Source organism: Marmota marmota, unplaced genomic scaffold (genome assembly GCF_001458135.2).
Source record: "Marmota marmota marmota unplaced genomic scaffold, marMar, whole genome shotgun sequence".
NCBI lineage: Eukaryota > Metazoa > Chordata > Mammalia > Rodentia > Sciuridae > Marmota > Marmota marmota.
Genome location: NW_025999842.1, coordinates 1,325,295 through 1,340,967, shown reverse-complemented (window position 1 = coordinate 1,340,967; position 15,673 = coordinate 1,325,295). Strand labels below are relative to the sequence as shown.

At 33.6% G+C, this 15,673-nt stretch overlaps 1 protein-coding gene across 8 annotated transcripts in view; it reads left to right on the top strand.

Annotated features, from left to right (window-relative positions):
* Myo6 (myosin VI) overlaps positions 1-15,673 on the top strand; it is a 142,682-nt gene that overhangs the window by 43,530 nt on the left and 83,479 nt on the right. For 7 of the 8 annotated variants that reach the window (XM_048799906.1, XM_048799862.1, XM_048799822.1 and 4 more), the window contains exons 2-3: positions 5,764-5,906; positions 10,474-10,543. In XM_048799906.1, the coding sequence (XP_048655863.1) occupies positions 5,790-5,906; positions 10,474-10,543 (187 nt within the window). In that variant the 5' untranslated portion in view covers positions 5,764-5,789. Of the gene's footprint in view, positions 1-5,763; positions 5,907-10,473; positions 10,544-15,673 lie in introns of those variants that run through there. The other variant, XM_048799926.1, reaches the window with a different exon arrangement.

Here is a 15,673-nt window from a genome sequence, read left to right as displayed (position 1 = left end):
ATCTTGTAATCTTGAGGTGTTTTCTAATTTTTTTTGTTCTGAGTTTAGACTTAGTAGTGATATTTTCTATCCATGGATGTTTATTTTTTTAAACATTTATTTTTATGTGATACTGAGGAGTGAACCCAGTGCCTCACACATGTTAGGCAAGTGCTCTACCATTGAGCCACAACCCCAGCTCTGGATGTTTATTTTTATAAAACCAAAATAGTTACAATAAATTTGAGTATGTGTGTTTAATTGATGCATGGTCAATATTATAGTTATAAAACAATATCCATGCTTTGTATAACTACCTGAAGAAGATTATCTTTGAAATGTTTATAGGAAGGACTTTTTAGAGTTAATTGAGTGATAAAGGGAATCCTGCTGAAAAGTTTTTGAGAGTATTGGTGTATAAATAAACTTTTTCAGAACTCAAATACCCTATGAAAGATTGTATTAGGCACATACAAAATACATGAGTCATGGCCAACTATTACATTGTGCCCGGTTTTCTCACAGTATCTGGACACCAGGGAAGCTAATAGCTTTCAGGACATACTGATGAAGGTGAGAGGAGGTGCAAGTTTAAAGCTGTGTGCCAAAGGTGCACATAACATTGTTTTGATCAGTAAGGGCAAGGCCAGATGAAAGAGTAATATTTTTAAAAGGTAAATTTGATACATCTACCTTACCTCTTCATACCCTCCCTTCCTTTTAGAATTTAAGATTTTCTAGGACAGGGATTTTGCCAATTTTGTTTACCCTTTTATTCCCATGGTGATTTTCCTGTTATATAGAAAGCTCCTTGAGGCCAGATACCTGATTATTTTTTGCTCACCATTATATTCTCAGTATCTACCATTACATGGTATGTAGTAGGTGACTAAATAGTAATTAAGGGAAAGAATGACTTATAAGGCAGTTTTGGAAGTGTGTACTTGCCTTGCATAGTACTTATTTCTTCCTTTTTAGTATATTATTCTAGTTCTTTTAGCATATCCCCAAATTCCTTTTTAGCTGCCACTCAAAATTTTTAATAACCTAACTAATACAGTATACGGTGTTGTATATCACAAGTATCCTTTTTAAAGGGGAATCTTTGAAGGTAATGGGGACATGCAGGTGATGGCTCATGTTTTGTATGAATCTGCCCGTTCTGCCTATGTTTTAGGGACATTATTATGATCTTCCCTGGAGTCCAGAGGGGGGAAAAACATGGATATGTTTGTATTTGTCACTTTTACTTCCAATAAGTTTTGCTCCTTAGGGATTTTTCTGGTGACAGCTTTTTTTTACCTTTCAACAAAGAATAAATGAAAAGTTAGCATAGTTAGCATAGGCTACAGATTGCCTTCTATAGATTACATAGAGCTTTTGTAGAGTACTTTATAGATAACTAGAGTGCTTATTTAAAAATATATTATCAACTGTCAAGCAGGTAGCAAAAATGAGGTAATTTTTAGTTATTGATTTTCAGTTGATGATAGGGTTTTGTCTCAGTCTTCCCTCTTTTATGTAGAATAACTTTAGGAATTTTAGGAATTTTAAATTTCCTTAACTAATCTCACCCCTATCCCCTACCTTAGTATTCCTGCAGTGCATTTATAGTTAGCCTTTAATGTGTTCAAGACTTCCAGTAGGAATAGTACTACTGGAAGTAGGATAGTAGGAAAATGAGATTATCCTTTTACAACTTACTTAGAGTGTCTTTTAAGTATTCTTCATATGCAGATATGTTTAGTAAGAATGAGTGTTGATTGCATGGGTTTAAGATTTTCTGGAACCAGAGAGTAACATATCTAAAAGAATTTTGTGTTTTGATAGGATAAATAAATCAGCCTTCATTAATTAAGGATAATATATTACAGTGTAAATATTTAGGATTCCAAAAACGACTAATTCCCAAGACAACTAAATTGAAGACTTATTTAAAAAGAGATTTATCCTAGTGAAAACTTCACACTATATATGAAATAATATTTAATTTAATGGGAGTGGATGTGAGTATTTGTAACTCCTTCTAGGTTTTGATACATTATCACTACATAGTTATAAGGCAAGCTAAGATAAGTAGTTTGGCCAGATTCACTTAGTCCAGGGGCAGTGGATAGCTCTTGGGTCAGAGTGTTCTAGTCTGTACTGGTAGTTTGCCTAAGTGTGCAGTTCTGGGTTGGAGATATCGTTCCTTGAGAATTTTCATAGCATTGCTTTATAGGCTGTTTTGTTGCTGAAGCTAATCTGATTCATAATCCTTGGATATGACCTTTTTTTCTGACCTTTTCCCCTCATCTCTCTCGAAATGTGTAGCATCTTTTCTTTCTTTCTTTCTTTTTTTTTTTGAAATTTGACAGTGGTGTCTTTTTGCATGTATCTTCTTGCTTGTTCTGAGGACTCAGTGGATATTTTGGCTAGACTTTAGAAAAATCACATCTTTCAATTTTGGTGGATTTTCTTTGGCTATTCCAAAGCTTCCTCTCTATTTTGGCAAGCTAGAGGCTTTCTTTTTACTTATTTTCATATCTCCCCTACTTCATTTTCTTTTTACCCATCTTTCTGAAAGATTGGAAGGTCTTTTTTTTAATCTTCCAATGAATATTTTATTTCTATTACTATGTGATTAAAGAAAAATTCTGATATTTATTAAAATGTTAAGGGATGTTTAGGATTATTGCAGTGGTATGTTAGTCTGCTTGGGTACCATAACAAAGTACTGCAAACTGGGTGGCTTAAACAACAGAAATTAATTTACTCACAGTTCTAGAGCCTGGAAATTAGATTAGTTGTTGATCATGGTTGGATTCCTATAAAAGCACTTTCTGGCTTGTAGGTAGTCTCCTTTTCTCTGTATGTTCATATGGCTTTTCTTTGGTGCATGTACATGGAGAGAATCTTTCTCTGTTTTTGTAAAACCACCATTCCTCTCTGATTACCCTAAGACCTCTTTTTACCATAATTACAACATAAAAGCCTTATCTCCAAATATCACCCTGAATCACAATTAGGGTTGAGGCTTCAACATATGAAGTGAGGGGGGTGCATAATTCAAGTGTAGGAAAAAGGAATTTATATTTAAGTTAGTGGATTCTGTCTAACTTAGGAGGATACTTGCTACAAGTAGGCTATGCAGACCTGGAATGGACTGGAGTAGTGCACCAGTTTTTGTATGCACACCCTTCATTGTTGCTGGTAATTATCATCCCAGAGGCCTTCATCTTTTCCAGAGAATAACCTCTAAACAACTTCTGGCAAGGAAGGGGTTGGGGGTTTTGCACAAAAATGTGAATGGCATATGTGGTTAGTGTCAGGAGATCTGTTTTTTTTTTCAACTTTCACCTAGTCTTCCTTATATTAGAAATGGGAAAGCAATTTGAATAGTTCAAGGGAATTTGCCATTCCTTTTTTGGACTTTAGTTTTGATTTTTAATTTTTTAAGATTTTATTTTCAGAGAGTTATTCCCAAATGATCATTGATGACTCTTCTATAGTTTTCCTTTGTGTTTAGAACTGCCATAGAATCCTTGTCTTAAAATTGATTAGTGGCTTCAAACATAGGATATGAAGGAGGGAAGGAAAAGAGATGTGGCTAGCATCTATTGAATGCCATTAGAATGGTGATCTCAGTTTTATGTCATTTAATCCTTACAGCAATTCTGTAAGGTAAGTGATATTATCCCACCATATGGACAAGGATAAAGATAATGATCAGAGAGGTTAAATAACTTGCTTAAGAGCCAGTCAGAGAGTGGTGGAGCTATTTCAGAGCATTCAAATCTTTCTAATCAACTGTCTTGTTTTACTTTTTCTGAAACTGTGTGAACAGTTAATTCACTCACTGGTGACTTTGGGGCTACTTGTGTGTGCTGGGCCATAGGAGCATACAGAGGAATAATCTATGTCTTGATGAAACAAGAATGACCGAATGAAGATTTACCTTTCAGTAAGATTACCAGTGATCTGTTTGTAGAGTGGCAAGAGTAGAAGCAGGCGGCATTCTAGAAGTCTTGGTATACTCTAGTTTGGACTAGGGGAGCAGAGGAATTGCAGAGAAGTGGGTAGATTTGAAGTGCCTATTGGAGAGAAAGCTGACATGATAGGGCATGTTAAGTGGTGGGGATGTGGTTCAGTAGTGGAGCACTTTGAATAGTGGATGGTAAAAATTTAGAAGGAGTTAGGGGAATTGAGGATGACTCTAGGCTTGATTTGAGCTGAGTATTATTCCTACCTTTACTGATATGTGAAGAATAAGCTGAGGTGGTAGACCAGAGTAATAATAACATAATAATAATATATCTGTTAGATAAATCCGTGATAAGGTACCCAAAAAACAAGTAGACACCTGGGGATTTAGCAGAGGTCTGGACTGATGAAACAAATTTGGGCATCACTCATAAATGGTATTTAAAGCCATGGGACTACATAAGTTTATAGGGAGAACCTACACATCTATTGTGATAAAAGTCTGAAGTGATGTTGTTGATTCATGTCTTTGGAGAATCTTTATCTGTTAACTCAGATTTACATGCTAATCTAATAGCATTTGCTGAATGGGGAAAACAGCTCAGGCTGTAGCCACTGAATTGAAAATATTAATCAATAAGCACATTGCAAACATGTTAATAATGATTTTTTTGACTGAACTGTTTGTTAAATGTCCTTGACTCTCATGAGAGGCTACATCTGAGAGTATCCACATTAGGATCCCAGATTAGAGAACATCACACAAGAGGAACATTATGATGCATAGTGAAAAAATTAATTCTTACTGAGATGCTGAAAACAGAGTGCCAAGTATGAAAAAAGCCTTATAGGAATAATTAAAAAATGAGATTGAAATTCACACTAGGCAAAAACTAGAAACAGTTGAAGTGTTTATCAAAAGGATAACAGGTAATTGTGGGACAGTCATTCAGTGGACTAGTCCTCACAATGTGGTTGAATATGTTGAATATCAAAACATTTTGTTAAATGAAGGGAGCCAGACACAAAAGAATACATACTGTATGACTTTATTCATTTGAAGTTCAAGAACAGGCAAAAATGGTAACAACAATAGGGATGTCTATGGAGACAGGGATTGACCAAATGGAGTTATGAGACAAATTTCTGAGGTGATGGAAATGTTGTATATATTGACTAAGGCATTTGTCAAATGGGGTATATGCATTTGTCCAAACTCATCAACATGTATACTTAGATTTGTACATTTCACTGAATGTAAGTCTTATCTCAGTTAAAAGAAAAGAGAAGAAAATTACAACAAAATCAGTATGCTGAGTACTTCTATGATGATGAGTGTACAGAGCACATACCTGCAATCTCAGAGGTTAGGAAAGCCCAGAGGAAGTAGTCTCTTTTTTTATCCCTTCAGACCCAAAATTAATTCTTTTTCAACTTTCAGCTAACTCTACACCATAATATGTATTCCTCTGATGACTACTTATGTTGTGCAAATGAGAATATTTAGGTAGTAAAAGGGAATGTTATTATAAATTATGTTGGGACCATAGGTAAAACCTATGACCTTTTTCTGTTTCTGTACTGGTCAAAATGTGGCACTCTACTGCAGGCACAGCTGGAGGCAGGCAGTAGCAGGCAGCCTCTGCCTGGCTTTACCTAGGGATGGCTAAAGCAGGCAGAAAACAGGAAGATGGGTAGAAGGTGAAAGTTGTCTGGAATATTTCTGCGAGTCACGATATACATGCAAACTTTTAAAATAGATGTTATTTGTTTTATGTTTCTAAAACTATTAATGTTGCCTTATTTGTTCTCTTGAAACAGGAGATAGTGGATAAGCCCCTTCAAAAATGGAGGATGGAAAGCCCGTTTGGGCACCACACCCTACAGATGGATTTCAGATGGGCAATATTGTGGATATTGGCCCTGACAGCTTAACTATTGAACCCCTGAACCAAAAAGGCAAGGTGAGTTTCACAGAAAGATTTCAAAATGTGATTTTTAAAAAAAAATAGATATTTTTTTTCAAAAGAGATAGTGTCTTTCTTAATGAACTAAATATTCTTGGCATAGTAAAAGTGAAAGGGAAAGGAAATCAGAAATATTCCCAGGAGAAAATGGTGTCCAATGACAAAATCAGACAAAAATGTAATGAGCCTTTTGTAATCACATTCTTAAATAGCTATGTGATAAAATATAAACAATAACATTTTTATTTCTTACACCATATTACTAAAGTTATTAGTCTCTATGTGATGTATTCAGCATGTTACAAAGTAAAAAAATGAATGCAAATTGGGTTATGTTATTAATTTTTTGCTTTTTGTGCTAGCCTTCTTTATAAGTCTTTTTTTTTTGTACTAGGAATTGAACTCAGGGAAGCTTAACCACTGAGCCATATTCTTAGTCCTTTATTTTTTATTTAGGGCCTCTTTAAGTTGCTGGGGCTGGCTTTGAACTTGAGAGCCTCCTATTTTAGCCTCTCTAGTTGCTAGGATTATAGGCATGTGGCTATATGTTTGTCTGTCTGTCTGTTTATTTATTTATTGTGGTGCTGGGGATGGAACCCAGCGCCCTGTGCATGTTAAGCAAGCATTCTACTACTGAGCCACATCCCCATCCCCATATAAATCTTTTTAAAAGGCTTCTTTTGAACTTATTGGCATGGGATTTGCCTAAAAATATGCTTTAGCTCTATGCACATGCTGTTTGCTTTTTTTAAAAAAATATTTTTTAGTTGTTGATAGACCTTTATTTTATTTATTTACATGTGGTGCTGAGAATCGAACCCAGTGCCTCACACATGCTAGGCAAGCACTCTTCCACTGAGCCACAACTCCAGCCCCTGTTTGTTTTTATGCTTAGGCATGGGCTAGATAATATTACCAAATAGAAGTGTGGGAAAACAGTGACCACGAGTTGGGATTGCTCATAGAGAAGGTATTCATTGTAAATAATCTGTCTTGCAGTTTTCATGAGTACTAGTAGGGTCTGTTTTTGTGGGAGAGCTTCACAGTTTACAATTTAACAAATATTCTTGTTAAACATTTCTTCTGGATGTCATCTCTGTTTACTTTAGACTCTGCAAATGTTCATGAATAATTTATATTCTACTGATACACAGTTAACTAATGCCATATAACTGCCATCCTTCTGGGAACTTTAGAAAAGCAAGGTGGATCTCTCATGAGGTCTTTTCAGAGAGAAAACTATTCTGTTACTGTAAACAACCCAGGAACCGAAATGCATAATACATAATGTTGCCATGTTAGAGGAGGCCAATTAAAGATACCTTGAGGGAAGGAAAGGCAAAGTGTTTCTAATTTTTTCTCTTATTAACAGGCACCTATTTTTACTTATAATGTAGTACATTTACAAAATGAAAAAAATTTTAATGGCTCAATTATTTTGTATATTTGAAAGCTTTTACTTTTTAACATTTTATAAACAATAAATCAGAAAGAAAAGTATTTATTATATATGTTCTGGTAATACGTATTGTTACATCTGCAGGTGTCAAAATAATTCAGTTCAAAGTACAGTAGAAACTTGATTTATGGGCACTTGCTTTTTTATATTTTAAATATTTTAATGTGCTTTAAACTGTGCATTATTAGTATTAATGAGATACATATGTAGAACCAATAAAGACATGGTTTAAATTATTAAGGCATGTAAATTTTATAGATATGTAGATAATTCTATAAACTAAAGTTTTTTTTTCACATTTTTTTTTTTTTTTTAGCATTAACAAATTCTTAGAGATTACTTTTAGTCTTCATTTTCCCCTTGTGTAATTAAGGTCTTAATAAATCATTAAGTGGAATACAAATGCTTTAAGACATCTATAGGAGAAGTAATCTTTTATTTACATAAATGTTATTAGAAATTAATTGCATGAAGAAATGAACCAGTCCAGTCTACTGTGTGTTAGTGCAGTGGAGGCATAGAGGAGGGAGAGGGTCAGCTCTCATGGGGAACACAGTTTGGATGATAGCAATGGTTTTCAAGTTTTTCATTTGTGACTCATAGTAAGAAATAGATTTTACATTGCATTAGGTATGTATATTGTGTGTGTTTGAATTTATAAGAAATAGATCTTAATATGTTAACAGGTATGTGTAGTATGTGTGTTTTTGTGTGAATGTTTTCATTAAAAAAAAAGAGTTAAATCAAATGAAACCTCCTTGTCACATGCTATGCATTTTTCTGCTAAAAATGGTATCCTGACACCTTAAATTGAAATTATGTTCCATATTTACAGCAGACTGGCCTTCAAGCCAAAGCCCTAAATATTTTCTTTTCCCTGTCCTCTTTATTGGTCTTATATTTTGTCAACAGCACTTTTCCCTCCGTACTCTTGCTTTACTCTTGTGTGTGTGTTTCTCCTTCTCTTCTGCCCTTTCCTTCTGCAGGTGTTTATCAAGTCCTCACAACAAACCAGGTGGTATTGGGTGCTTTATTTCATTACTCATAGTTTTCTTTTTGCCTGAAATGCCACTCTTTATAACTACACGCTTAGCAAATGCTTATTTGTTTTTCAAGACTCTAATTGAGGTCAGCTTCTCCATAAAAACTTTCCACATATACGCAATCTTTCCCTCCCATGAAATAGAATTAACTATTGATTGCTTTTTTCCTTTGAGGATTGGTATAACTTTTTAGCGCTCTTGTAATTTTGATTAAAAAGAATAGTTTCCATTGGTCTCCCCCTCTCCACTCTGTATTGTCAAGTACAGGAGTTATTTTATTCTTTTCTTCTGTCATTGGAGCTTGATGTTCCGGATTTGCTGTGTGGTTGGTGTTTAATGCTGAATGATCAATGTGTACTTGTTACATGATCTTTTACTAGGAAAAGAAAACTTCCTCCTTTTAAGAGAAAGCAATTAAATTGGTAGAGAAAAAAATTTTTTTTCCTCATAGAAGAGAAGAAAATTGGGGGCTGGTTGATAATTTGGAGGATGAAGAAGGAGGGAGAAAAACCACCTTTCAGGACTCATTTTACCTGCCCTTAACGTTCTTGCAACTATGTTTCCCCACTCCCCTCAAGTTTCCATGCCCCTTCTTCTAACTTCCTGGAATCTTTTTTATTTGGCATAACTACTGCCAGGATAGAACTTAACCCTGGAGTCTGGAGAGTTCTTGCCCTTGTTGCCATGGCTGTAACAAGTGAGCCCTTAGTTCTGTGACACCAGCAGTTATTTCTGAATGTGTTTTTCTATAGAATTAGTTATATATTAGAGTTGTTTTTTTTAATTGCCATTCTTATACTTAATTCACATTATAGATTATTTAATTCACACTGTAGAATAATTATGTCATTCTTCCAAAATTTTCCACATTTATAGCATTGAGAATATGGGTACTAGTTTTCAAATAATTAACTTCTAGAATTTTTAGAGTATATAACGATTTTCTGAGTTAGACATGACTTTGAATAGAAATAGTCCTTGGATTTTACTCCGTAAACTATAGTGATACTCTTGTCTAATGCAATATACACAAGCACACATACAGATCTACAAATATGATGATTATTTTTTGGTGCTTGGGATCGAACTCTACCTTGAAGTACACTATTACTAAAATATTATTTGACCTTGAAATACATACTCTATTACTAAAATATTATTTTAAAATAATTGTACCATTTTCCTTTAAAGTTTTATTTGATGTGGTTGGAAACTTCAACCCCAAGAGTAATGTAGTTGTTCAGAGACATAAATTTATAAATAACTGTTAGAATATCCTGGTTTAAAATTTAATTCATGGGCTGGGGTTGTGGCTCAGTGATAGATTACTTGCCTTGCATGTGTGAAGTACTGGGTTCGATCCTCAGCACCACATAAAAATAAATAAATATATATATTTAAAACAATTTAATTCTCTTTAGATGTAATTTGAGATCATTTGTTCTCTCTTACAAGATGTTATCTTAATTCTGCTGTGTCTACCATAGCATTTAAGTGATAAATAAATGCAGGTTTATTTATGGATATTTGTAATTTTATGGTCTAAATATTTTTGGGGACTATTTATGTTTCTGATGTATTTTTATATAGGACTCTGTGTCAAATATGTTTTACTCAAATAATATTAATTAAATAATAGTTTATTTTGTCACATCTTATTGAATGTTACCTTTTCCTTTTTAAAACATTAAAATTCCTACATATTCCTACATAAGAATTGTAAGTTTAAACATAAATTTTTTTATTTTTGAAGATGTTAAATAGCATGTCTGTTACATTTAATGTTAATGTACTTGTTTTTTGTCCCACTCTGAGTGTAAGAGCTTGTGATGCTTACTTACTGGTTTCCATTATTGGTTCTTATCCCATAGTAATAATGAATAATATTTTTAAGCAGTCATTATCCTATTTTGGGGTTAATGCCTTGTTAAATAGTAGCTGCATTATATTTTAATAAAGAACATATTGTTTGCCATTACAATATATGCAACCAATTAAACTCCTTTACTTTTCTTACTATGAATCAGCCTCAAGTTTAATGAGCTTTTGTTTTGCTTGTTAGACATTTTTGGCTCTCATAAACCAAGTGTTCCCTGCAGAAGAGGACAGTAAAAAAGATGTGGAAGATAATTGTAAGTATGAAGTTAAAAATTAATGTTAACACAGAAACAGAAACTATTCTTCCATGAAATAAATTAGTGGTTTTGTTACTAGTAAACTACTGGTTTAGGAAAAAAAAAAATGTAGCCTTTTCAGTTGAAGGTTCATCTTAATAGAGGAGCTCTGAAGTCCTAAATTCATTGTTGCTGCAGATGAACACTTGGTGAAAGAGTCTCTTGAGTGTCTTTTTAGTGTTATTTCAGTTGTGCAAATGTAAGGAATGGTAATAATTTACTCTGAAGCTGGAATTAAAGGTATTTTGTTAAATCTTGAAAGTCATTGAAATTTATCTAGAGTCAGGTGATTTTTATAGTGGTTCAGTAATTTTGAAGTTGAGTCAGTGGGAATCATTAATATCACTCCTTGAAGCAAAGCAACATTAAAAAATATATAATAACTACTTACAGAAAAATTTACTTCAGAAAATTATATTAAAACAAAAATTAATTTAACTTATAAATACTTGAACATGTTTGGCGATGACCTTTATCCAGTGATAAATACTTCAACAAGATGACCTTTATTCTTACATTTTCAACATTAAGAAGTAATCATATTTTAATTTTTTGAGAAAGGGTATATGTTAGCTTTCTTGTTAACAAAATACATGAGCAATCAACTTAAGAGAAAAGATTTATTTTGGTTAACAGTTTTGGAGGTTTCAGTTCATGGTTGGCCTCATTGCTTTTGGGCCTTTGGTGAGGAGGCACATCATGATTGGAGCATGTGGTGGAAGAATTTGCTCACCTCATAACAGCCAGGAAGCAAAGAGAGCAAGGAAGGGCCTGTTGCCTGCTTTGAGGGCGCATCTCCAGTGACCTAAGACCTTCCACTAGCCCCCACTTCTTAAAGTTTTTACCATCTTCTGGTAATACCAAGCAGAGCACTAAGCCATTAATATATAAGTCTTTGGGGGACATTCCATAAGCAAACTGCATCAGTGTGGACAGTACTTAGGGATCATATCCACTTGTCATGGGTTTCCTTAATGTTACCTGACATTAAAAACTCTATTTTAAGAAAAAATGATAAATGAATAGACTTGTTCTTACTGATGGTCATTGTAGTTCACTATTGAGTGAGAACTGTAAATAGGGGTAGTACCCCATATGTAAATAGTGCTATCCTTGGATAGTGATGGTATTAGAAGAACCTTGGGCAATGGGGTCAGGCAGGGCTGAATTCTGATTCTGACTATGCAGTCAGGAAGCTTATGTGCCCATGGCAACTCACTCTTTTTGAGATTCTCATCTTTAAAATGGCAGTGATAATTATATGTTGCTTGCTTAGAGATTACATACTTTAAATGCTTGCCATAGTATCTGACCTCTGACAGACTCATTAAATGATAACTGTTATTAGGTACAAAGGTCAAGGAAAAAATGTGCAGTTCCTTTCCTTTCCAAAGTTTCTGGAGAGTATGTCTCATGAGATATGCATTTTTGAACATTAAAGTGAAAGTAAAAGCAGGAATACCTACCATATCTAAAATAAGAGAAAATTTGTATCTGTTAAAATTTGCTAGGGTATGTAGAACTAGGAATTAATCCTTTTCATATATTAAATTTTTTTCATTTAAATCAATGAATTTGAATATTTTATTTTTTAATTTGTCCTAATTAAGTTATACATGTTAGTAGCATGTATTTTGACACATCACACATAAATGGAGTAAAATTTCTCATTCATCTGATTCTGCATGATGTAGAGTTACACAGATCATATATCATATGAATTTGAATATTTTAATTATTTTTCCTTCTTTCTTTCAATACTAGGGATTGAGCTCAGTAACACTGTACTACTGAGCTACATCCCTAGTCCTTTAAAAAATAATTTTAAAAATTTGTTTTAATTAGTTATTCATGACAGTAGAATGCACTTTGATACATTATATATAATGGAGTATAATTTCTCATTCTTCTGGTTATAAATGATGTACCCCAGTCCTTTTTTAATTTTTATTTTGAGACAGTCTTTTTTGTGCTACACAAAAAACAGTCATATTTTAATAAAGTGAATGCAAATAAGAGAGGAAGCACACATTTTCAGATAGACAATGGTGAGACAGAGTCTTGTTAAGTTATTGAAGCTAGTCTTAGATTTGTGATCCTCCTGCCCCAGCCTTCTGAGTAGCTGTGATTATAGCTGTGCACCATTGTGCCCAGCTTTAAAATCCATTTCTTAAAATATTCTTCCATTTTTTACTTCACCTTGATATACTTGACCTGCTTTTAAATTTCCCTGACCTTAGTATGGATTTGCTGCCTCTTGCCCCTGCACGATGTAGATGTTAAATGTTCTCATGGTACAGTAGCCTATTCAAAGTCCTTTTTCTGAAGCACTGTCATTAATGCAGCTTAGGTTGTTGAGTGTAGGTTTTTCAGCTGAAGTGCTTCCTCCACTTAGTTCTTTTATCCTGCCTTGCCACCATACTGCTATCCTTTCCAAATGACATTGATATTTTCTTAGGGTCTCAAATGCATATATCAAAAATCCTTTCCTTTTTAATATATCATAGTGATAATGTAATTATAAATGTTGATGTCTATTCTGAACTATGTGATAAGCATTTGATTAAAACAGAAGTATATATTGTCTTTTGATAGTGCCCCAACAGTTAATCAAAATTAGTTATCTATTTTTAGCCCTAAGTTTTCTATGTAAAGAGTTTTATATGTAGGGATTAGTATATTTGTTTTGCATTTTTTATTTGATTCTTGGGCATTAATACCAGAATAGGAAAATAATTCAGCGATGTGAAGTCAGTAATCATAAAGAAAATAATAGCATATTTTCATGCTGATTTTAAGCTATTATTACTTACATGACATATAATATTCTTCATGAATATGACCTGTCAGGTGTTGAGAATAATTAAGTATAGAGTATACATTTGGAAATAATCCCCAAAATTACTTTATTCAGTCTCTTTTTCAGTCATGGAATGACCCCTACAATAATATAAATCTAGAATTGGATTGACCTCAATTGTGTTGAAATTGTTTGTGACTTCCTATTTTTTCTTTCAGTGAACTAGAGCTATATTGAATAAGCAGGATCTCAAATGCTCATAATTCTCTAGTCATATCTCTAAATTTAATAATGAAGTCGTAACTATTCTTCATTAGAAATTTTTGATATTATATACTTTGGAAGTTGAGTCAGTAGGGGTGTCTCCTCCCCACCCCTACCAAAATATTTATGAAGAAAGAAATTGTTTATACTTTTATCATATCTTATTTTTAATATTGGTTAAAATTTTAATATTCTTTTAAATATGGTTAAATCTGTGATAATTAGGCATAAGAAGTGTACAGTTCACATACAAGATTTCATATAAATAACCAAACCAAGTAACTCAAAGATTAACTCCTAAAAGAAAGTAAGAAGGAATCAGGTGGTTCAGGAAGCTATTTCTGGGACCCTTAAGAACATCTCTAGGTCACACCTTCAGGGAGGTGTAAAAAGTGATAGGAACTTTGAATTTCTCACTCTGTCAAACTGAGAGTTGCAAATATTTTCCTCTCTTTTTCCTCCATGTTTCATGAAAATGGAATAGCCTGACTAGTGTGATTTAAGAAGGTTCTTCTGTCCAAATTCTCACTGTCTTTGGTACTAATTGGGGATTTATTTGGTTTAATGAACAGATATCCCTGAGAAGGAAGATGGTGAGTATGGCAGGTGATGGAGAGGAGAGCTAGCAATCATTCATTCACATGTCAGTACAAATTTATAGGGTTAACTTTCCAGGGAAGGTTCACTATAGGATTAGAAATTTTTACTTAGAGTAAGCAGATGATATCCTATGACCAGGTTATTTCAGAGAAAAATGAGAGATGGTGGTTCAGTGGAGAACTTTGAATCAAGAAACATGAAACGTGTAAGCTAGACTTCTGGAAGATGAAAGTGGAAGAGGAGTTGAAAGAAAGAAAGATGACCAAGTAACCAAACCAGATATATACATACCTTTGCAGTCTAACCCTCTCCAAGTCCTTCAATTTGAAGGAAAGCTGCTATTCCATTCTAAGGAAACTCCTCAGGAAAAAAAAATCCTAATTTTATCCTGAATTAGCTTCATATTCTGGGTTAAGACTTACATAATTTCTCCAGGACTTATATTTCATCATGCCAGTTATAAGGACTGACAGAATGATCTGATGAGCCCTTACCAGTCTAAAAGTTCATCTTTTATATTTTATCTGTGAGATTCTGAGCATCAGAATGGATTAGTGTCTCATGTTGTTGTGTCAAAAAGTGCATTAAAATCAGGGCTCTTTAGAGGGTGATTGTTTCCTCTTGAATTTTACTTGGCTTTTTAATCAGCCTTCATCACTGTGTACACTCATTGCTACTTAGTAGAGGTACTCCCCTAGTTTGAAATTCATCATTTAAAAATATCATGTAGTGGGGCCTGGTGGTGCATACTGTAATTCCAGTGGCTTGGGGGGCTGAGGCAAGAGGATCATGAGTTCAAAGCCAGCCTCAGCAACTTAGTGAAGGCACTTAGCAACTCAGTGAGACCTTGTCTCTAATAAAATATAAAAAGGGTTAGGGATATGGCTCAGGGGTTAAGCACCACTGGGTTCAATCCCTGTTCCATAAATAAATAAATAAACAAACAAACAAACAAATTATTATGTAACACATATGTAAAGTAAATTTACTTTAAATCAGCCTCTGAGTTTTAAAAAGATTGAGTTAGGGCTGGGGATATAGCTCAGTCGGTAGAGTGCTTGCCTCACATGCAGAAGGCCCTGGGTTCAATCACCAGCACCACACACATACACCAAAAAAAAAAAAAAAAAAGATGAAATTAAATCTAACTTAGTAATTAAATTTTAACTTGCGTCAGTCAGTGATTTTGATTAAGATAATATTATTTTTATTGATTTTTAAAAAAAATTTATATATGACAGTGGAATGCATTACAATTCATATTATACATATAGAGCACAATTTTTATATCTCTGTTTGTATACAAGTATGTTTACACCAATTCATGTCTTCATACATGTACTTTGGATAATAATGTCCATCACATTCCACCAAAGATAATATTATTTTTACTTGTTTTTCTTCAACTGTCTAATGATCTACAA